A 22,565-nucleotide genomic window follows, 5' to 3' on the forward strand; every position below is an offset into this window, starting at 1 on the left:
GTAGTTATCTTTAATAAATCCAATTTTTATACACAGTAATTGACGAATGGCTTTACACGTAAAAATATTTTATTTCTTATGTAGAAATAATTTCTAAGTTGACCACACTGACATTTTTATTATCTTTTTCCTATCTATTGTTTTTAAAATTAAGTGCCTACTTTATATTTTGATGTGCCATATTGAATTGTTTCTTTATTGTATATGTGTGTGTGTCTTCTTGCCTTAATGCATATAAATGCCGTGTTTTAAGTACGGGCGAATTTAGGGTTTGTCTGTTATGGGGGCGGACCTTCCGGAGGTTTGGAATACCCCACAGTCGAGTGGGGGACCGGGAGTTTTCCCGCAGGAAATTATTAATATCCTCATTCGGTTTTCGTGTATAATTCTCTATAATATAACATAAGAGAATATTTTATTAATATATTTCTTTTTTCAGAAAGTTGTTGGCGGGGGATTAAAGTTTCTCCCCCCCGTAACTACAGAGAAGCTCTTCAATGGTTTTCAGTCATTATATAAATAGAAATGCTATCTTTTAGGTAATATATCCTCACTGCATTTCGACATTTAGATAGCCGGTATGTTGAGTCAAAATCGTAATGAAATATACCACCTCTGCTTTTCTTCCACTTCGAACACTTAGCATAAAGATACAAGACAGACAACTATCAGTATTTAAATTTCCACAAGTTGTCCTGCGTTGAAAACATGGAATTCGTTTTCTTGTAGACACTTCTTAAATACTTTGCTTTGGTCAATGAACATTGAAAAGTATTTTTGAAAGAAATGAAATATCTTTACTATCATAGGCGGATCCAGGACAGATTATTGAGGGAGGAGGTGAGAGTGCGATAAAAGATTGCTCTCTCTCAGCGGTCTCTTGCAGCACTGAGGCCAGTGCTGTTGGGAGTGGGGGGCTGAATGAACCTTCGCCCCCTGGATCCATCAAAAATGTTAACTATAAGCATTATTTAAGAATTTATGTGGTATGGGAAAGAAAAAGGAACACGAAACAATTATAAATTGTGATTTAGAATATTAGAATCGACTTGGGTTATAAATCATAGAAATTTGATACTGATAGGTCACTTGTCGCAAAATGAATTCTTCCACGGCCCTCAGCTGACCTCTTCGTACTGAACTAGCAATTTTCTGTAACAGTCTATCATTTGTAGCTTTTACTCCACATATTTTCTTCAATCGTACCTTCTACGACATTCTTCAAGATAGTTTTTTTTTCTTCCTCCGCCGATGTATCAGCCAGTTTCTCTTCCTCTGTTTAATTATACCATTATTATTTTCTCGCTTACTATTCATGATAGTTTTCTCATTGATTTTCTGTTCGACCCAGACAATTTTCTCCATTCGTCTCTACACTCACTCTTCAAAAGGCTTTAGTATTTCTTTCTCTTTGCGTCATGTCCATATTTCTGTCCTACAGAGTACAATACTCCACAGAAAACATTTCAAGAGTTCCTAACTATTCAAAGTTCCACAATACATATACACTGCCGGTCAAAAGTTTCCGGACAGGCGCTTCAACTTACATTTTAATTAACTAATTAATGTATATTCGATAGGGAAAACTACCAATTCAAAATATTTTGTTTGTGTAAGTCTCTATAATGTCTCATGAGCATAATAGACGTCTTTACTTTTTGTAACATGTTTACATATAGTAAAAATGAAAGATTATTGATCTATTTTAAAGTTGGCGATTATTTTAATTAAAAATAACATGATCAAGATCATGAAATAACTTTGCCTGATCGAGGTACGGTTAAAGGTTAGTAGTTAATTCGTTTTTATAGTTGCCCCTGGAATATAATTCCATAGTATACAGGCCTTATTAGACATAAATGATGTCAGAAGTCTACATTATTAGTGAACAATATTATTAGATAGATTACAGTGACGTTTTGAACAGTGTTGTGTGGATTTTTATGCCTCTTTTGAGTGTTTGTTGCCGTTATTGTTAGAGACCATGGGCAGAGGTAAGATCTTAAGTGAAGAGGCACGCGTTTGAGTGATTGCGCGTCATAATGTGGGCTTTCCTATTCGTCAAATCACTTTCAAATCGAAATAAACTTCGCTGAAAACGCTTGATGGAATCAAAAAAAGTAGATGATGACGAAAGAACGTGGACAAAAATTGAACTGGAATGTGTCGTATTAAGTCACGTACGAAAGATCGTATTATTGTAGTGTTTAGCAAAATAAATTGGAACTTACTGCACCGGAACTCCAATCAGAATTTAATCGTAGTCACCCTACAAATATTTCAGTTATTACTGTGAATCGACGTTTGAGAGTAGCGGCAGAAACCATTGCTGGTTCAGTGGAAATTGTGATTGGAGTTCCGGTGGAAATTGGAATCGGAATGCACCACTTCGCTGAATAAAATGTTTATTTATCTACTTGTTGACACTTTTTTTTAATCCGTAAAAGACTAAAGGGAATTGTGTAATATTTAAAGAATGTAATATTTTGCTCCATTTTGGTAGTAGCAATTATTTTGAACGTAACTGCTTTCCGTTCTGTGTATGAACGCTTTTGGATCTTCAAGTTAATATTAGTTGTGAATAAAACAAATTTCAAATAATAATAATAATAATAATAATAATAATAATAATAATAATAATAATAATAATAATAATAATAATAATAATAATAATAACGCATGGTGCTAACTTCCATACTCAGAAGTCCGTTTGTGAAGTCTGTTACAATTTATATCGTAAAAGGCAAGCCACAACTTTTCCGTAGAGTTGTCGAAGCACGTAAGGAGAAATCAAAGTATAAATCGATGTAAGTTGCGCATTAGTCAATCTTAATACGACGGTAAAAATGACTGCATAGTGCTCAGTAGAACTACACACCATATAGATCACCAGTGCCTTACGTATGCATATACTGTTACATGGAAAACTTAGTGTTGCCCACGCGATAACACAGAACTCGTCCAATAGATATACTTTTCTAGAGACAACATCTCATTTTGTATACAACTAGCGACAATCATAAAACTTACGTGCTGATATCTGGATGGAAAGCGCCTATCCCTGCGATAATGGAGGCTCAATGATGAATCGCTCACCTCAAGATCCAAAGTTCATTGGTTCAATTCCAGGCCATTCCATGTATGTTTTATAGTGGACAACATGTATCCGTAGGTTCTCTAAGATTTTGTTTTCAATCTTTCTACCTTTTCAATGAAGAATTTCTTTCACTTCCTTCACTGATTGTTAATCTCTTAACCTTCATCCCTATATGTGGAATATTAAATTAAAGATTCCATTTCATTCCACTGCAATAAACCAAAAATTCAGCCTGTTTTATTTGGGGTTTCCTCCAGGCACATTTCCAAAGATGGCCAACCCCCCCCTCCCACGAACTAATATATATTAAATTGTGATTACATACTCTTATGCAGTGCATGCTATTCAACGAATAGTGTTCCATTGCACCACAGACACATTTTTCTTCTTTTTCGTGCGAAACAACTTTTCTGGAAGAAAGTCTGGTTATATTTCCAAAATAACTTTTTACTATTTACACCTGGGCACTAAAAAACATAGGTAGAACAAAAGTGCCATAAAACGGAGTTTTGGGTGTATCCATGAGATTTTTGGGGAGGCATAATTTTTCGCTGAAAATCACATAATCGAACTTTATACTATAATGATTCTTTTAAGAATGCAAACTGTGAAGAAGAACTTGAACAGCAAATTAAAATAACTGTCATAGCAAAGAATGTATTCTCTTTTGTTGGGCCGCGGTGGCTAAATAGTAGAATCTCTGGTGCGTGGTAGGCTGTATGGCACGCTAACCTCTAGTGAGTGGGGTCCCTAATTCGATTCCAGCTCGCGCCATCTGAGATTTGTTCTAAAAACAGAAACACCGTATATGCGAGTTTTCTCGAAATTTCCCCGTTTCATCCCACTTTTTCATTCCACCATTTCATTCATTACCAGCATCAATATTTCCCTTACTCTCAGTGCATAATCAATGAGCGAAAGGATAAAATTGTAATGGGAGGCAAAAGTGGACAGTCTGATTTTGTTTAGTAATAAATAGGCAGAGGCTGCCTAATGTAGTAGTCTCCTACGCATTTTGGAGCGTATGGGACAACTGTCAATGTGGAGGAATTCCGCCAAAACTCCTGGAGAAGATGGGTATCGCTGGGGTAGAACAAATATTTACATATGTAAATATTAATATTGTAAATAATAAGACAGTTTTAAACTACTACATATGTATTGTTTTGCTTGTGTTCCGGTTTTCGTCGAAAGTAAATGTAAGGACTGTTTTCCCTCTCAATCTGGAAGCAATAAGCTTAGTAGCAAAACACTTGCTTGGGAGAGGCGTCTGCTTGCAGACATGTAAAAGCAGCATGTCTTTTGATGGAGTTAAATCACGAGTACAAGGTTGGACAGGTTTCTTGTCTTTCATTTAGCTTGAACAGAAAAATACTTTCTTGCACGTCTGTAAGTATGTTCCACATTCTTATCCTAATACTTTTCCTCTCGCTTGTCTTTTTCCTCCAACCTTAAATCCCACATTGTTACTCTTTCGTCCAATGGTCTTTCCCTAGACGTCTCCTTTCTAGAGATTGAAATGGGAGAAAATCTGCGGAAGATTATTGTACAGTGCCTTTATCGACAAAAGTAATTGCACATTAATATGTATTTGTATACAAAATAAATCATATTTCGTCATTGACTGTACATATTTAAACTTCCTTTAGTCAGTGAAAAAGGTCAAATTGAGTGATAGTTTTCCGTTGCTTTTCATCTCTCAGTATCGTAGCCACACATCTGAACACACATTACAGGTGCCATATCAATCAATTATGATTTATTTGACTACTAACTATGACTACTACTAAAAAAAAAAACTAACATTCTCGAAAGACACTTTTCTGGCTACTTCATTTAGACTGGTTCGGCACTGGCGGTTCATCTAGTACTGAACTACCACCGACTATAGCCACTAATTTTCACTATAGCTTGCAAACTTTCCCCCTGGACAGAAATTTCTTTATATATAGAAGGTGTTTATTGGGGAGACGTGTGATAAACGTGACAATTACAGTTATTATACCGAACTTCCTGACTTGTGGAGGGAGCTGAAAATAAAATTGCTAGTCTGTAAAATTTCGTTTCCAGCGCATACATGGCTATTTATTCACACGGAAGCTAAACATATGGAAAGTGCCTAAATACATCTCTTACCTGGTATTTCAATTCAATGATTGATTTACAAGTGATATTACAATCACTATATCATGTGTGTTTGTATTGCTTTATAAATGTAAGCAATAGGAAATAATTGTTTTAGGTAACTAGATACAAATTGAACATTAATGCAAATTTCTAGTAAATACAGAATCAATGTCAATGCTAACTTCACACTAAACAATTTAATTTCCATATCACTTACATAAACACTTTGCATAACGCAATTACGTTAGTTTCGCTCTAACGCGGTTTTTAAATAGTTTTCTTTACCAGAGGTTCTTTAAATATTTGTTTATTCAGTCTAATTCCGACCGGAAGAATAAAAAAATAAAGAAGTACCTGATAGATCACCATCAATTTTGGCCAGGATGTTGTACAGGGTCAAAGTTAGGATTCGAATTGTTTGAATGGAGATTATCTATCCACCGGAAGTGGTAGAACTCAACCAGTTCCGGTTTTAACGTTGATCAGTATAGACCAAGAACGGTAATAGATAACGAGAAGTAGTTCACCGTAATCGATTAAGCGTCCCAAAAGTAAATTTAATCGCAATCTTTAGCTCTGTATTTAAAACCTGAAGTCCATTACAACTCCTAATTTCAATACTGATCTACATAGAGTAAAAAAGATTAGATTTTTTTAGGAGTCGATTTAGCGTTCTAAGAATAGGTTTCATTTTCTTAACACACTATTCCCAAGTAAGTTTGTGGTGGACAACATCGTGCTCATAGGTTTTCTTTGGATAATTCCGTTTCCTCCCACATTCTCATTCTCATTCCCAAATTCTTCCATCATTCACTTGCCTTGATCATAATCTCTCGCATCTCCATTCTAATATCTCTACTAAAACCGGAAGTGGTAAAACTGCCACATCCGGTTTCAATATTAATTGACAATATATTACGCCATACAAATCAAACTCCTTCCGTGGTGTACACGTGGCATTGCAAGTTACTATTACATTTATTTATGAATAAGGTTGCCAATTCAATTAAAAAAAATAACCAGATAAAAGCAGTAAGCAGCACTTATGCATATTTAGATGGAAACGCTGTGCAAGTCAAGTAGAGTATTGGCTTGTGATACGACGATAGTAACTACGTACAATCTAAGACTGGGCAGTGTTTGAGACAGTGCCTCAGTGGTAAGTGTACTTAAGCTCTGGTATGAGAGGTTTCTGGTTCGATGCAAAGCCACTCGAGTTCGTTGTGGACAACTTTGTTCGTTGGTGCTCCCACATTTTCATTCCATTAATTCTTTTTATAACCGTTCACTTTCATTAATCACCCGTCTCCTTTACCTTACAGCGATATTTGTGGGACGTAAAACAAATATTTTTTCGCTTACAATTGAAGAAATATGAAGGCTTGTGTGTGTGTGTGTGTGTTTTTTTTTTTACTACTTTCATATGTTTAAAATGATTTTTTGTATTATTTATTTTATTTTGTAATTTTTGAGCTTGTTTACTAACCTAAATATTTTGTAATGGACAGATAGAATTTAAATCTACTGTAACTACACCTCCAACAACGCAGTTTTGTATATCGCGGACGTTTTTCAGAACCAGTTAAGAGCGTTATGCAAGATATTCCTATATTATAATACAAATCTTCCCATAAATAATTTGTATGGGAGCATGGGTGGTATGCTTCAAGTAATTTGAAGGTGATTACCAAAGCAGCGAAGTGATTGACAAAGCATTTATTACAACCCGCCTGGAAATTAATACTTTTTTTTTTTTTTTTTTGTATCACTCGAGTACCATACATACTAGCTTCAAGAGTTGGACGCTGTCTTGTTTAGGGTTGCCAACTCTGGAAAAAAATAAACGGTACCTTCTCAAAATTCCCTATGATATAGGTCTATGTGAAAAGTATCTCTATTCGGACCCATCCATGGGAAGGAAATGTACTATTGTCGACAAAAGTGCATTAGCACCTGTATTTTGCATATTCTTAGTACATTCACTAGTAAGCTTAATATATACATATGCTATAAATGAGAAACTGGAATCGGCATTGATCATTTTTTGTATTTACCAGTAACTGCCATTTGTTTAAAATTATCGAAACAGATGAATAAAAATATAGATCTTTACGTGACAATTTTGGATTTGGAAAATTAAATTTATTCTTTAAACTTCAACTACAGGAAATTGCTTTAAGAACTCCTTTTTCACTCTCAATAAATGTATAAAATTCCTTACAATTAAATCTTAAATCTTCCCTGATACAGTCCCTGTCACCTCTTTAAAATTATCTAAACTGATGAACACAATATATTAATCGTTGATAGATGCTGAAAGGTGACCCTGGAGCTCTGTGGGAACTCAACCACCCCTTAGTTTGCCTAGAGCTCTGAGAGATCCTAACTGCAACCACCTAGCTTGCCTGGAGCTCTGCGGGACACCAATCTCTCTCTGCTTGCCTGGACCCTAACAACACACGATGTGCTAGGCATGTGCCATTTAAGGTGAAAGGTGACAGTTTTGGATTTATAGAACGAAAGTTACTTTTTAAATCTATACTTTGAACCAGATGAAATTGCTTCGAACTGGATACAAATTTGAAGAAAACGGTCATAAGGGGGCTGGTAAGAAGTTTGTACTGGTCACCAGCTTTAATCGAAGTAACAGCAATATATCCGACAGGACCGGTGAAAAACCGGCCAGTTGGCAACCCTAGTTTTGTTCTGTGAAAGCAAAAACAAGAAGCATATTTATTGAGTCATGTTGTTTATATATAACAGCAGCAACAACAACAACAACAACGAAAAAAAGTTGTGTCAATTCAATACAATGCCTTTGTGTTACCCGAGATGGGTTAAATTTTGATAAGCCTGATGCTCCTTCAACAATATCGCACTTTAGAGTTAAGTGTTAGAATGGTAGTCGTTAAATCAACTACATGATATGAGGATCCATTTTAGTAACATAGCACTGGTGTTTTTTTATACAGTTGCGAAACAAGAACTTTTACTTTTTTCTTTTTACTTATTAAATGAGCATGACTCTTATGAGGGATAATAAAGTATGGCAAGAAGTATTTGTAAGCGGTTACGAGAAACTAGATATAGTTGGTGACGAAGAGAAATATATAGTGGATATAGGAACAACAGATAACACATCTTTTCATGTAAATGTCAGATAGTTTATATGGTCATAAAACTACTTTCGTGAAATATTATAGGAACTATAACACGTTGTTCGTTGACTGGTATAAATGTTAAATATACCGCACGAAGCTATGGTCATATTAAAAAATAAGAACAAATACACATTCTCAATGCTAATTACTAGATATTTATAATAGCCTTGGGAGGCAATGTGAACGCTCAAAATGTTATATAGGTGCATCTATTCGATAGATTGTATTTTGAGACGGGTGTGGTACCTTGCTAAGTCATTCTTCCTAACAAATGAAAGGTTTAGCTGACCACTGACGAATAATACACTTATTAATGTCTTAATGGTCTGCGTTCACCATGCTAACTGGAAATTAGTAATAATACATAGCATACATAGAAAGATCACCGTGATGCTATTTCTACTTCCACGTTCCTTCGATCATTCGTTTAGTTCTGTAACACCACTCCGTTGTTATTTTCACACTGCTCAACACGGTCTCTGGGTCAAATCATGAACACTAGGCCTGTGTTACCCGCAACATTGGACCCTTAGTGTTGAAAAACACCCTATATTTTTTTCTTGTGTAACATGTAAATTTTTCAGCATACATCGGGAATTAATCTCTAATTGCGAAGCTATACAAAATCAAAGCCAATACTTCTGCCCCCATATTGTAGAACAATGGATATTTATTTTAAATCTGGAAATCTTACTTTCGATTTCCGATGAGGGAACAATTGTCTGTTTATCTATAACGTGAACTAATATCTGTTCGATTAAAAAAAATAATGATACGTTAATTTGAACAAAAATCTCTGTTTTAAAAATCTTATACACTTCAAATTGATAATTTTTGACGTAATGAATACTATCTTATGTTATTCAAGGAGTGTTGCTTTTAATTTAGTGTATCATGTATGCAAGTGTGTCTATATTTCTTTGAAATATTTTGAAATTTTGAATGTTTAAGATTTTTTATGTCAGTCAATAAAATTTCCTATAAATACCGCTGCTCACGAGACAAGACGAGACTGATTTTTTTGTGTCCAGATATAAGACGAGACACAGCTATTTCATTAAAAACATACACACTTCTCGATAAGAAACTACATTTTCAGGACCCATTTTCGAGACGAGAAAATTCCAAATCTTTTCTCGTGGGCTACATTATCCAAAATGGCAAAAATTGACCCCTCCCCCCCAAAAAAGATATTAGTTCATAGCTAAATGCAACAAGAAGTAAACCGAACATCTTACGGACAGATAGAATTCATTGGGTTTATCAAGCATCTTTCTTTCTTAAATTGAAGGAATATCTTAAAATTATTTAAAAAACAACTATTGAAATTATGAAAGTTTAAACACACTTAAATACAACTGCTTATAAAGCTTTTAATATAATGAGTTGCTAACTAATCTCGTACTTACTCCGGTGTCGTTATGGCAGCCCAGTCTGCTCCTAACTCCTCATCAACATGAAGATCAATTTCTTCTGTGTCTTTTGGTAAAATAAATTTCATTGAAAAATCACATGGCAAGAAAAGCACCTTTCTTACTCGTTCTGGTAATACTGAAAGTTTCTTTTTAGCCCACATTGTCACACTTTAATTACTCGTAAAATAGTAATAGTAAAAAAGATCACTAAACATAATCACTGCGTGAAGGAATGAATCATTTGATGGTCACATATGGACGTCTCAATTAAGTTAATAGGCTGAGCACATACAACGTATAGATTTCACATGTAAAGTCTATAGTGTTTCAGATACCTTCTGCTCATTCACTGGCACGTTTTCCGGCCTTCAAGGTTTTATGCAATGACCCCTTCGAGTTTACAAGTATAAATGCAGAAGGAAAATATCAGTCGGTTTTTGTTTCTATTCACCTCCTTTGAATGACGTAAGAACAGAAAACTAAACAGTAGACAGTTTCTTTTGTGGGTGAGCACAAAAAAAGTAAAATTAAAATAAGAAGAGTATACAAATAGAACTGACTACAAGTCTGTATCCTATTAACACATCTACAACTGTCTTCCTTCCTGGTAGATATCAATAGTATCAGTTATATGCTTAACTATTAGGGGAATCCTAGTGGTGAATTATTAGGAACTTCCTTCCTCTTTGATTACTACAGGGAAATATGAACTTGGAAGTTTTCTCACAATTACCTAGCTATACACAGTACACAAGCAATACAAGGGTTTCCCCTCTTTTCCTCTTTACATTGTAAATTGCATCAAACTGTGTAAATAAATACTGCAAATAACTTAGAAGAAAATTTTACATTCTTCTGTATTGGCAAACTAAGGACACAATAGTATCACAAACATCCAAATGCTGGTGACCTCTACAGCAGCAATAACGCAAGTGAGATGGATGGGTTAATACACATTTAAGTATTTAGTGTATAATACTATGATCATGATATGATGGATTTTGAATGAATAGATACAAAGTTACAAGAGATTGAAAATTGACTTTTGTCAAAAGACTTCATTAAAAAAAAAAAATGCTTAGATAAATATCTATCATCCAATCACACAGATACTTTCAATAGGCCTATACGTAATTACGTAAAGACTATACTGCAATTTACAGTAATTCGATATCTGAAACCGTACTGGAGTTCTGGTAAATACGTTTAAAGTTTGCAACATTGCTTCAATGTTATGTAATTCGAGAAGTAGTTGTAATTACATCTCGCAAAATCTAATGTTGGGATGTTATAAAAGCAAAGAAAAGCAACAACCATTTCCGAATGTTTTCACAAATGCGTCATTTTAAACAATAGGGCCTATAACAATTTTTACCATTTTTTAGTATCTCGAAAACTGTTAGAGATATCGAATTGCTGTAAACGGTATTATGACAGCAGTGCATATGCCCACCTATCTCCGGTCTTTTCATCAATCCATGAAGATGAATGCAATGTCTGCACTTGATGTCTGATAGTCCGAGAACACTTATTAAAATCACGTCACCAGGAAAAATTCAATACTTGCTTTAGTATATATTATATTAATTAGTATTATTAGTATATAGTATTAATTTGCTAAACTTTTATGTGGGCTTAATGTAGAGGTTGGTTTGGTTGGGATTGTTGAAGTTCAGTATGTATTTCTATCATTGAGGCTATAATGTATATCTATGTAATGCGTTTAAATGTCAAGCATTTCATACTAAGAAGTGAACCCGGAGCTGGTGGTCCAAAGGTTCGCGCTTATAATTGAAATATAAAAGTAATTGAAGGAAACACATCAGAGGGATTTTATTAAAGCTAAAATTAAAGATTTGGAGTAATTTATTGTTCTTAATATCTTACTATTCTTACATTGACTAAAAGTGTGCTTGTTTAATAGATCGAAGGTACGTCGGTAACTAGGTGTTATGCCACAATTAGTAGATGAGCACTGAGCTATTTAAGGCTAAACTCTTCTTGGAGGTCTTTTAGCGCCGCGCCGTCCTTATTTAAAGGCGCAATAACAAAGCTCACTGTCAGCGCCAAACTGTTTTCACGACAAAAGTTGCTGTTTTAAGCATCACCTCCAATTTATATATAGTTGAATAAATTGATATAAAAAGAAAATGCTCTAGCCCTACTTCATGTAAAAAATTGATTGCTGTCAAACAGGAGCAATGATTAATATTTTCCTCACCAATTATTAACTCCTGAATAAGCCCTAATTAATTCGTGATAATATAGAAGGATTGTAGCAAACTATCGAAGAAAGAGGCAAGCCAGATGATCGGAACAGTATCATGATTATAAAACACCAGTTTCCCAAATTGAACTGAACACCACTTCCTATTTTGCAATGTCGCAAACATCCAGGAACTTCTATAAGCACAATCGTTTCTGCACTAATATTTTGTAAATCTTGTTATATTCATTTTCTGGGAAAGTAACAGCAATATAATATGTACTCAAAATTACCTGAGGTATGATAAGCTATGCTTCAACTCTTACAAGAAAATTAATATTCTCGTTTAATTTTCGGGCACTTTTCCCTGTCGTGTCATGTCATGTTTCTTGCCCGAGTAACTGCATCAATGCAACCAGGCGCCCACTTGGAAAGTACAATAGTCTTGCGTGACGTTTAAGTACATTATTCTAACAACTTTCTTCTCGTAAAGTAATTAGTGTACAATCTGTCTTTATAGTTTTTCGTGACAATAATAGGGGATATTTTTAGTCTCTTGAAATTGGCACCTGTGCTAACTTTGGTTAGGAACAAATGTAGAAATAGAAAGTATTTGCCTTTTGGTTACATTTACAGCCACACTTCCTATCTCATCATAGCTATTTATATCTCCAAAAGTGAAAGTATACCAATGGATATATATATTATTTTGCTTAAAGGTGCTTGTAATCTAAATCTGGAGGTAACTGACTTTTTGTACGAAGCATCAAACTACTACAATTAAAACGAAATAACAGAATGATCCTTGTGCGTCAAGTTATAGGTAGTCATTAACGATAGCCATACAAAGTATCTTATAAGTGACTGATATTGTATATCTGCAGCTCTATGTTACAAATAAGATTAGTTTGTGAAAGAATTTTCCACCACCGCTAAGACTATATTATGGAGAAAATATCAAAGGAAATTTACAGCATCATTTTAGATCACTATTTACAACTGAAATATAACCATTTAGAACACACATGGATTTTAGAGCCACTTGCTCAATTCAGGTTAAATATTCAGGACACAAAAGAATCATAATGATGTTCTTTGTATTCACTATGCTCTTGAAATAGTAAAAGTAAGTTCAAAACTGATTTTAAGAAAATAGAGGAGAGAGAGACAAAGCAGATTTCCAGTTTAGCTGTGTGTAATGTTTTTTTTCTTTCTTTTCTAATGTATACAATTCTCGACAAAAGTTATACTTCACACACAAACTTGATTTGCTGTTTTGTTTTGCCGCAAATAGTACTATCATCCATCGAAAATGTATATACACACCATATATTATAGAAATTCCCCCCTCCTCTAGAAGAGAAATTGTCGAAAACTCTAAAATACATATTTACTTACTTTTACTTCTGTAGTTCAAATATCGAGTTTCATGCCTTCAACATAACCGAATAAGATTGGACATATTCTGGAACAACAGTGGGAAATTTCAGTATTACAGAAATTGCCCCCTTTCTCCACTTACGAGAGAAATTCTCGAAAAACGCTGAGGCAGTTACTCTTAATGGCAACTTTATATCCGAGGATTCATGAGATATAAATTTACTGTACTTCAGAAAAAAGAATGAACTCCCCATTTAGGATGCGAATTTGCAAAAATAATTCTCTCTTGCTTCCGTAACAAAAAACGTCTAAATTTCACGTTTCTACCTAAGTGTAGAGCATGGCCTAAGTTATTACTAATGAGTCACTTCTACTCTTCTATATAAGCTCAATAAATATAAAGTATTTCATTATTCAAAATTCCAGCATGTATTTAGATCGTAAGCATCGGTTTTTGTTTTCTTCGAAACAGTGAAAGCAGAAGAGCCAAAAGTCTGAGTACACACATTCGAGGACCCATACACGTAAAGTTGCCATTTGTTCCGAACTAAGGGGGACATTCCGTTTTTTTTAAGAACAATTTGAGCGTCCTGAATTACGTATAAATTTTCCTCGAATTTGAATTGAGTTTCGTTGTATCTTCACAAATCTAATAATTTGCGACTGCTCCACATGAGTTGAATTAAATAGAATACTCAAGTATTTTTCGCTTTACACAACTTCAAGTATGTGATAGAGAAGTTTTTCTCCAAAAAGGCTAATCTGTTCACTTCGAATATCATATCGTGAGGTGATCTTCCTTCTTCGTATTATTGAATGGATGTATGCTTTCATGAGTTGATCAAATAGATTTCTACAAAACCTTCATTTTATTGGATTGGAGTTTAGCGTTCCTTTCAGTAGGGATATTATATGAGATGTGGACTTGCAGCTTAAGGTGGGATCCCAACTACATGAGCTCCTTCCCGGAATAGAACCAGGTCCCACGCGCCAAAAGTGCATATACTATCCATACAGCCATGAGGAGCTAAAAGGTTTCCCGGACTCGGATTTTTAGTTAGAGACACACTGTGCTTGCGAAAGGGAAATTTTTGTTATGCAAGTAATAGAATCAGTAAGATGATGAATTGTTCCAAAAAGTTTCTTTACCTTTTGACCGAGGATTTTATTTGTTTCTGAAGATCGTCATCGAAAGTTCACATTTATTTATGCCACATTTTAAGTCTTTCCATTTCTAAAATGATGACCAATGATTAGACCTACTTTCATGGTCGTAAACACTCGGATTCAACTTCTCCAGTCTGAGAAATCAGCGCTATAAAACCTGCTCCTTTTCATTCTCTCAACAGGAAACAAGACGCATGAGAAACAAACAGTGCTTAATTCTGTGGGAAGAAGCAAAATCAGTTTCTAACATTTTGTTAATTTGGCATTTTTCTTTCAAACCAGTCGTTCGAAAGAGAACGTACTGAACTATGTTTTGGAAAACTGTAGTATTTGTTCTACAGCTCTCCTGAATCGATATTAATCACTAATTGCGAAATGTATCAGAAATCAGGAACTTCCAACATGCAACATTTGAAACGTGCTGGCTCCTGCTGACTTCTCGTCAAGTCAATTCTACAGGATGGTGCATAAGTGTTAGTATAGTGGATTATTCTGGAAACAAACATGATTAAAGCAAATCTGACAAGCGGAGGTTGGACTTGGGTAAAGGAGCTACCGATTGATACATGCGTGGTGAATGGCGGCCATTTTGAATCCAGGTTATTTTTTTTTCAAATAGGAAGGTAGGCATGTGACACATCAATTAAAACTGTTTTTTGCAGGGGAATGCAGTCCCGCAAGCAGAAATGCGTTATCATGTCCCGTTCCAAAGTTATGACGCCCCAAAGTTGACGGTTTTCTGTTTCCTTGCAGGAAGAGCGACATGGCACTAACGCTGCAAGAAAGACTGACACCTTAACTTGAAAGGATTTCTTTTCGTTGCAGGTAGAGCGAGATGGCACTGACGAAGCAGGAAAGAATTGAGATCATCCTAATGTTTAGGGAAAGAAGCAGTCGTGTGATTGCCCAGGACTTCAACGCGCGCCACCCCGAAAGAAATAAGCCACAGCACCGTTAGCTACCTCATTAGGAAATTCAGTGTAACTGGTAATGTTGCCGACAGACCACGGTCAGGTCCCACACGAACCGCGACAAATGAGGAGACATCCACAATGGTTCTTGCTGCGAGTGAAAAAAGTCTGAAGCGCAGCACAAGATAACTATCAGTGATAACAGGCGTACCACGTGCTTCCGTCATGAGGATTCTCCATACGAACAAGTGGCATCCCTTCAAGCTGCAGCTTGTCCACAACTTTACAGAGGATGATCCAGAACGGCGCATGGAATTCGCCAATTGGGCTTTGCCACAATATGGCCGAGATCCACATTTTCCAGCCAGCGTTCTCTTCACAGACGAGGCAAACTTTTATTTGGATGGGGAAGTGAATCGCCAGAACATGCGATATTGGTCGGATGCAAACCAACATGCGATCAATCCTTGCAAGAGAGTTACCTCTGCTCATATCATGGTGTGGTGTGGCATATGGAACACGTCGATCATAGCACCCTTATTCATTCCTGGTACCCTAAATGGTGTCCGATATCTGGACATGTTACAAGAGTTAGTGTTTCCGTTGCTTCTTCACCCTGATGCCACCTTGCCCTGATATTTTCAGCAAGATGGTGCCCCACTACACTATGCGCTACCTGTGCGGGAGTGCTTGGATCTGCATTTTCCTGGACATTGGATCGGTTGCCGAATCCATGTGGAGTGGCCAGCCCGGTCGCCGGACCTCAACCCTTGGATTTTTTTTTGCATGGGGATACTTAAATCACTTGGTGTATCAGGAGAAGATTCGGGATGTTGCACACCTACAGGGATAGCATCACCCCTGCTTGTTGTTTCGGGTTCAGGAGGACTGGACTAAGAGATTCCGGTTGTGTGTTGCAATGGACGAGCAACATGAGGAGCACATCCTGTAGGTGGGACTTTGGGGCGTCATAACTTTGGAACGAGACATGATAACGCATTTCTGCTTGCGGGACTGCATTCCCTTGCAAAAAGCAGTGTTAATTGATGTGTCACATGCCTACCTTCCTATTTGAAACAATTAACCCAGATCCAAGATGGCCGCCATTCACCACGCATGCATCAATCGGTAGCTCCTTTACTCAAGTTCGCCCTCCGCTAGTCAGATTTCCTTTAATCATGTTTGTTTCCAAAATAATCCACTATACTAAGACTTATGGGTCACCTTGTAATTATGGGCGTAATTTCCAGCTATAGCAGGCCATCCCATCTTGATTGTTGATAGCTGTTTTTGTTTATGTTCCTCTTCGTAATATAACACAGCACCGTCACCATCATTGTCATGGTCACTAACACTGACGAGGCTTTTATCATCATATGCAGGGGTAAAAGTGCGGGGGGAACGCCATCCTCCCACCTCCAAAAAATATGTACGGCGTCCCCCCAGTTTCTAAAAAATTACAATAGGGAAAGGTAGGCAGGGGACGGTGTGACGTCATGCCGCTATCTACCGTCCCTCTACCTTTTCAGACCCACTTTTACCCCTGATCATATGATGAACTCGTCACATGCGAAGGCTTACCCGTGATCTCATTTTCTAAATCCAGAGGAACTGGAAGAACTTTAAACTTGCCGAAGCTCTATTTACATAATTGTTCTCTGGCGTATGTTTGAGATTATCAAAACTAGTACTAACACTCAATCAGTAGATCTGCGAATGGACGCGTGGTACGAGGGATAGAACAGCAAAACGGAATTACTAAAGATGAGTTGCTATGCAAAACGTATGATACAACTTCTCGTTCTCTCACTAGTCTACACATGACTATAGTTATTGAGCTTGTGGATCTTCCTTTCAGCAAGTACAACTAAGCCCAGAAATCAGTCCTGACAGAAACCCAATTATTAGATCATCAACCATAATCCAGACCCATAATCCATAGATCATCAACCATAATTGATTAACAAGCAATTGATCATTTGCGCCGTCACTGCTTCTGTATACTACATGTATACAACACAGTCACTTCAATTACTTCCGATGAGTATGAAATTATTTCATGGAAAGCAACATAATTCCATCGCTTATTACTTCTACAGAATTACGTTATTCAATAATTGTCGGCGTTGAAGTGATATCGAGTTGCTAATAATTTTATATTATGTATTTTGGATTTAAGTTTCATTTCTACTGAATCTTTTAAATAAGAACGTAATTAAATCAACTCATTCAAAATAATCTGATTTTCAAAACTCTTTACAATAAAATTGTGTCCATATTTTAACTTTATGATTTTTTTTAAAATCATCTTTTAGAGAGTTCGTTTTACCAAAACTCCTTTATTACCAGTTTTGACCATCCATTCAGGGAAGAATCTCAAGAGCTACTTGATAGACAATGGCTAGAATGAAGAGTGTCAAAACTTAGGAATCGTGTTCGTTGATGGAGACGATACTCATACCGGAAGTGGTAATAAACCATTTCATTTTTTATACTGATCACTATAAAGAAAAAAAAAACGGTAATAGTTAGCGAGAAGCAGTTTTCTGCAATCAGTTAAGTGTGCCAAGAATAAATTTTAATCTCCATCTTTAACTCTTTACTAAACCCGGATATGGTAGAAATCCACTACACTTAATCTACATAGCGCCAAAGGGATAAAAGACACGGGCAGTGTTTTTATTTGGAATCGATTTAGCGTTCTAAGAAAGGTACTACCTTCTCTCAACCGTCTATTTAAATCGGAAGTGGTAAAAATCAAACATTTCCGGCTTTAACGTTGATCGCTATAGAATAAAAACAGTAATTAGTAATGAGAAACTTATTTCTGCCATCAATTAAACGTCCCAGGAATATATTCCGTCTTTATTATATTCTTTCTACTAAAACTGGAAGCCTTAGAAATCTACTACCACTTCCGGTTTTAATATTAAGAAAATATCACACCCTATAAACGAAACTTCTTCGCAAGGTGTACACGTGACATTGCTACTTACTTAGTAACTGAAATCAGTTTCACATTGTTCTTGACCCTTACTCTCCCATGAAACATGAACAACAGAACAGATACGAAATTACTCAATTGTCCCCCGGGGACGTTGTTATAGAAAGACATCGCCTGAACTTTTCGCATGACCTCGGACACGCTTGTATTTCCTTGTTCCTTCTTAATTCTTTGTTCTACCCAATACAAAACAACAGAAGATGCATCAATTATCCAGCTAGATATTGATTGACCCTAAATAAAACTAGAAATACAAATCAATGAAAAAAAAAGTTTATTTAAAAATAAGTTAATGAATGTGCAACAGTTTCGCCAACTAACATATTTATTATTTTTAAAATAGAAGTTGCTTTGTTCAGTGCTATTCGTACTGAGATATGGGCATTGCCAGAAATTTTCGTAGGCGTTCCAGAAAGCTCCTTACTATATTTTACAATGAAAGTGATCACTGGTAGGATAGTTTCGATTACTGAGAGTTAAAAACATGGGCGCCCGAAATAAATTTTCCAGGGGGGCTAAAATCCCTGCTGCTATATTACGTCTTCTATTTGTTTTTATTTGTATGAAGAAAATCTTAAAAAATTTAATACATTTTCGTGAGACAGGGTCTCGATCCTCCTGCCCCCCCTTCGAGCTCCCATGATTGTCAGATATTTTGGCAGGGAGTGAATTAATAAGAGCCCTTCTGAAAATAATGAAATTATGTATTCTTTTGAAATAATAATAATAATAATAATAATAATAATAATAATAATAATAATAATAATAATAATAATAATAATGGTAAAGACTTGAAAACTAACTACTTCCGTCAAGTTACTATGTATTTCATGTCTGCAGTGGCGGATGTATCCGGGGCCGGGGAGCCTACCCCCCCCCCCTTCCAGCTTGAGTAACAAGAGTAACTTAGGGTATTATTTATATATTTTTGAAAGTTTATAATAAACTGATGATATTCCTATCATAGTCTGGACTCTGGCTCCCCCCTCCACAGTTTTTACTTCCTAGATCCGCCACTGTATGTCTGAACCTAAAACTATTTTAAATCTGCTACGAAATATACCCTTTGTCCTGTTGAGCTCTAAAAGTCACTCGACAATCAGCTTGAAAATTAAATAAATAAAGAAAAAAAGAGTTAGGAAGGAATTCACAGTAACGAATACAAGCTGATGGTTTTCCTTAAGCATTAAGAACACTAAATATTGAAGCAATAAAGAAACACACAAATGAATAAATTGAAAGTATTGCATAATTAAGAATCCTATAATATATTAACTCTAATTCGTGCAGGTGAAGTTTAGGACGTCACTTGGAATAGTTCTGAAACCTTATATTTTTTCCACTAATTTCCTTCATATTGTCCTCCAAAATATTTGCGCTGGACGATATGACAATACCTCATTTAGCATAGATAAAACTCAAGGAGACCACCAGAAGTAATTGTTGAAAATCTATTATTCTTTCTTGGTTTGCGTATAAATACCGAGTCCGATTATACACCATAAAAATTACAGTACAAAAGACACAAAATAACCTATGTTAAACGGCGTGACAAACATCTTGGTATTTGAAGGCGGCGCTCGAAGTTCCCTTTAACGGGATGATCTACCTTTTCTCGGCACAAAAAATTTTATATTGGACCTTATGGGGAGAACATGGCTACCTTTCTAAGGCTACCTTTCCTCAGTTTCTAAGGAACTAGGTATCTCTAATGGGAAAGAAAAATTTTGCAGCATTCTACAGAAGTTTATTAACGGGTTGAAGTACTTAAATTGTATATTTGTCTGCTAGTTTAGCAGAAATAAATTATTAAAAAAAATAAATTAGTTTCTTTTTATACAAATTAAAATATGTCTAACTTTGGAACCAATTATGGTAGAAAGATCAACTTTTTTTTGTTTTATTCCTTGAGAAGAAACGACTCTAATAGTTTTAATCACAATCATATCTGATACGCCAATTAAAAAATAGTATTTTAATATAAGTATTAAAGTCCACCTGTCAAAGTTTGACGAGGGTAAGTCACGCCCCACTCTAAGCTTGGCCGCGGAAAGGGCGGGGGTTGGTGAAATGGAGGGGGAAGGGGGTGGATGTCTGAATGAAACAGGTTCTCGACCAGTTTCTGAGATTACCTGTCAGCTGCCAAATACTGTTAGCTTTATAAAGTTTGTCTCCCAAAATGGTTCCATACTAAGAGACTGGACGATGAGGTGTGAAGTATCCTCTTTTCCCCGTTACCTCTGGAAGTTCATCAAGATGCATTCTAGAGTGCGCGGGAAGAACAGTATATATCAGAAAACGCTGTTATTTTGGGATTTTTTTCCCTTCCGGACAAATATTATAGCATACAATAGTGGCGAAGGGAAGGGGGGAAGTGGGGTGCCCCCACAGGATTCCGACAATGTAAAGTCCTGGCCCTCATATATAGGTGTCGGTAAAAAAAATGCCCCCTAAGTTTTTTTTATAATGTCTTGGGAATATATTTCAAATTTGAGGTGTTTTCTTGGTAGCCGTCATTTTCCAATATGGCCGCCGCCCTACGTTAATCTCTCTCTCCACACACACACACACACATTATATATATATATATATATATATATATATATATAGAGAGAGAGAGAGAGAGAGAGAGAGAGAGAGATCGTGAACCAAGGCACTTAGAAAGATAATTTTGGTGTCAAAGTATAGGTTTCTGAGGCCGATGAATTTAAATATGGCATTGTTTATTGCCACTTAGAAACCTTACAACCTGGAAACACTGTTGTCTAACGATTAACCGTACAAAGTTACAAATGCGTATATGCACGCATTACTCTAGGATATAGCGTACTTCCTCAGGACTAAACGAAACCTGCTTTTTCTGGTAGCTTTCATCATGACAAGACATATTTTGCATGGTAACATGAGAGAACATTTGTCTAAATCCAATATGGCAGCCAATATGATGGCTAATTACTAGGCAACCAAGTAATGGACTTATTCAAATGCCTGTCAGTCCTAATTGGCCTAGAATCTAGAGAATGGGAGAAAGAGGCAGGATACGGTCTCATTGAAGAAGCGTCTCCTGAGGGGGCGAGGGGAATTTAAAATACTCCATTTTTTAATGAAAAACACGGTTTTGCCTCCTTGTCCGCAGACAACACTGCACACCAAATGCTCTATAAGACGTTCTCTAAATAGCCCTGTTAGATCCAATCTGTATTGTGTGTAAACCGTGCATTTTCACGGGGGAACAGCGGAGCAAAAGCCCTGTTTTTTGTGATATTTCTGGTTTCTCGTGCTTACTTCGCTAAGACTAAGCACTGTAAGCCAATCTCTAATTATTCTATAGCAGTGTTAATTTCAGATCATTTCCTCCGGAGGCACCACGCACAGAAGGGGAAAGCGACTAAAAATTGCGTGCTCCACAGAAATTTCTGCGAAGATCTCAAGCACCCGAGGGTGAATTTCATAGCTCTTGGGAGAATTCTCCCCCAGAATCACCCCTGAAATCATCACTGTCCTAGGGAGTTGAAACAAGAAGCAGGATACGCAGAAAGGAACAAACTTTCAAAGCATTTAAAGTTTAGGCTCGTTGCGCTAAGCGCCTTCTTAGGACGAGGATATGGGAATTGAAAAATGCACGTTTTCTTCTATTTATTTTTTATTTATTGAAAAACATGTTTGCCCTTTTTTGTCCCTAGACAACCATGCAGACGACACACACCAATTGTCTTATACAAAAATGTTGCCATGATAGCTCCTGTAAGACCCATTTGGAACGGTGTCCATACTGTGCATTGTTATATGGGGACAAGGGAGCAAAGCCCTGTTTTCTTTGACTTTTTCGTTTTCCGCGCTTACCCCGCTAAGACTACGCACTGTCAGTTAGTCTCGATTTATCCTAAAGACTTGAAACAAGAAGCAGGATACGCAGAAAAGAACATACTTTCAGAATGATGACGTCCTATGGGTGGGACCTACAGCTTAACGTAGGATCCGAACCACTTGTGTCTCCATCGGGAATCAAACAAGGGACTCCTTGATTATAAGGGATGAGCGTAACTATTCATTCACGACACACACATACATACATACATACATACATACATACATAT

At 36.3% G+C, this 22,565-nt stretch overlaps 1 protein-coding gene across 2 annotated transcripts in view; it reads right to left on the minus strand.

Annotated features, from left to right (window-relative positions):
• stac (C2 and C2B_Munc13-like domain-containing protein staccato) overlaps positions 1–22,565 on the minus strand; it is a 335,805-nt gene that overhangs the window by 301,807 nt on the left and 11,433 nt on the right. Inside the window, exon 1 of one of the 2 annotated variants that reach the window (XM_081766336.1) lies at positions 9,795–10,019. The exons of the other annotated variant lie outside the window; for it this stretch is intronic. Coding sequence (XP_081622462.1) covers positions 9,795–9,961 — 167 coding nt within the window. The 5' untranslated portion in view covers positions 9,962–10,019. Of the gene's footprint in view, positions 1–9,794; positions 10,020–22,565 lie in introns of those variants that run through there. 2 annotated transcript variants of the gene reach the window in all.

Source organism: Thermobia domestica, chromosome 1 (genome assembly GCF_964235325.1).
Source record: "Thermobia domestica chromosome 1, izTheDome1.hap1.1, whole genome shotgun sequence".
Classification (NCBI taxonomy): domain Eukaryota; kingdom Metazoa; phylum Arthropoda; class Insecta; order Zygentoma; family Lepismatidae; genus Thermobia; species Thermobia domestica.